The sequence below is a fragment of the Sitodiplosis mosellana genome, unplaced genomic scaffold, assembly GCF_009176505.1.
Source record: "Sitodiplosis mosellana isolate CC-2019 unplaced genomic scaffold, AAFC_SMos_1.0 Smas_scaffold_6565, whole genome shotgun sequence".
NCBI lineage: Eukaryota > Metazoa > Arthropoda > Insecta > Diptera > Cecidomyiidae > Sitodiplosis > Sitodiplosis mosellana.
In genome coordinates, this window is record NW_022601772.1 from 1 (window position 1) to 1,857 (window position 1,857).

Consider the following 1,857-nt stretch of genomic DNA (forward strand, 5'->3'; position numbering starts at 1 on the left):
CAATGATTGACCCACCACAATTATGCGATGTGCCAACTTGAAGTGACACCTGCCATGGTTGTTCTTCGATGGACGTCTCGAAACCGCCAACAATTAGTCGAACATCGACAGGACTTGCTACGATTCAATAATGACATGAGTAAAGCAATGATAGAATTTCTCGAAGTTACAACTTTACCTGATGCCAGTCCGATCACGAATCCAATGAGCAACAACTTGAACATTTTAAATTGGTCAATGGTTGATTTTCACAAACTAGTTCAGTAGCTCTTTAACTGAACTCACTGCATGAATTGAATTCAGTGCGGTATTTATTTATACCTCTCAGTTTTGAACATTTTTAGATTATTTCATACTTTTCTAAATAATTTTGACTGCTACAAATTGATAAACCATTATCAAAATGATACATAGTAAAGGATAAGCGTTGGTAGCCGGTGCCTATCATTGACTGGCTTTATCAGTCAATAGTAGTCAGAAAATATGTGCAATATAATCATTTTTACAGACAGGTATTGTGTTTGCCAGTTTTATTGGACTTAAAACGAGAATTAAAATTTCGACTGTGTGTGTGTATTCAGACGTCACTTTCATTTTTTTGCACCTGAAAAATATATAACCATCAAATATTTGACTGAATCTATAAAGCGTTTGATTTATTAGATTTTGCACAGACTGGATCTGTATATATGAATAATTACAGCTTGAAATGGATCGATAGCGACATGCTTACGCTGCGTGCTCTCGTAAAACTGACATATCTTTGAAAATGCAAAAAATTGTTTTCTACATTCAATGTGCATTATATAAAACTAAACTGACGATAAACTTGAATAATTTATTTGAATCAAATAAGACATTTGACACCAATCATCGAAAATACTTCTTAGTTCAATAAATAACAACTAAATGCATTCCCTTCGAAGTATTTATTGAGAAAAAAAATACAATTTTGTATTCAAATCAATCGAGTTCGAAGAAGATTCGCTTTAGATGAACTATGATTTTAAACGGTTAAATTCCCGATAAACTTTTAATCCATGGACGAACGGATGTAATTCGACCAAAGACTCCAGGATAGTTTGGCGCACCACAATCTTTCCCCCAACTCACCTAGGTGGAGATTACAAATTAAGTATTGTATACATATTTCTGCAGTTATGCACATATACAACTTACAACTCCAATCACAACACGATCTCCATCACTTTCAACAGATAATGGGCCGCCGCTATCGCCATAGCATGGGCTTTTGTCGCCTTTGACAAAACCAGCACAGATCATTCGATCGGTAATTGGTCGGCCTAAATATTTATATTGTTCGCTACAGTACTCTTGATTGGCAATGGGAATATAGACGGCACGGAGTACTTCATTCGAATCACTTGAGTTTTGCGTTGCTCCTAATGAACAAAAGAATATTTTCCTTTAAGATGCTTCAAATACTTAGTTCGATTTTTGTTACCCCATCCTGAAACCAGCACTTCGACTCCATCTGCAATTTTAATATCTTCGCTTGGTAGGGCGATTGGTTTCACTGCATCCCCAAATGACAGTGGTTCGGCCAGTTCTAACAGCGAGAAGTCGAAATCGGTGATGCTGGCATTGTATTTCTCATGACGGTAAACCTTCTTCACTTTGATAGTTGAACCACCGCTTGCGTAACGCGATGAGCCAACACGAACGTAATATGATCCGGTGCTGAAATACAAGATCACTAGCGAGTTATTCCTTCTGCCTCTTCTAAACTGAAGCCGCTGAATATTACCTGTTAGTACAATGGGCCGCGGTCAATACCCACTCCTTTCCAATGATTGACCCACCACAATTATGCGATGTGCCAACTTGAAGTGACAC

General features: G+C 37.4%; 1 protein-coding gene across 1 annotated transcript; it reads right to left on the reverse strand.

Moving 5' to 3' along the window:
• Positions 1 to 914: 914 nt before the first annotated feature.
• On the reverse strand, positions 915 to 1,857 carry LOC129579806 (trypsin 5G1-like; the record flags this gene model as incomplete). The annotated part of the gene is given in 4 exon segments (XM_055469982.1): positions 915 to 1,113; positions 1,180 to 1,403; positions 1,466 to 1,701; positions 1,769 to 1,857. Coding segments are annotated over 4 exon segments (648 nt in total), but the record flags the coding sequence as incomplete, so codon positions are not given.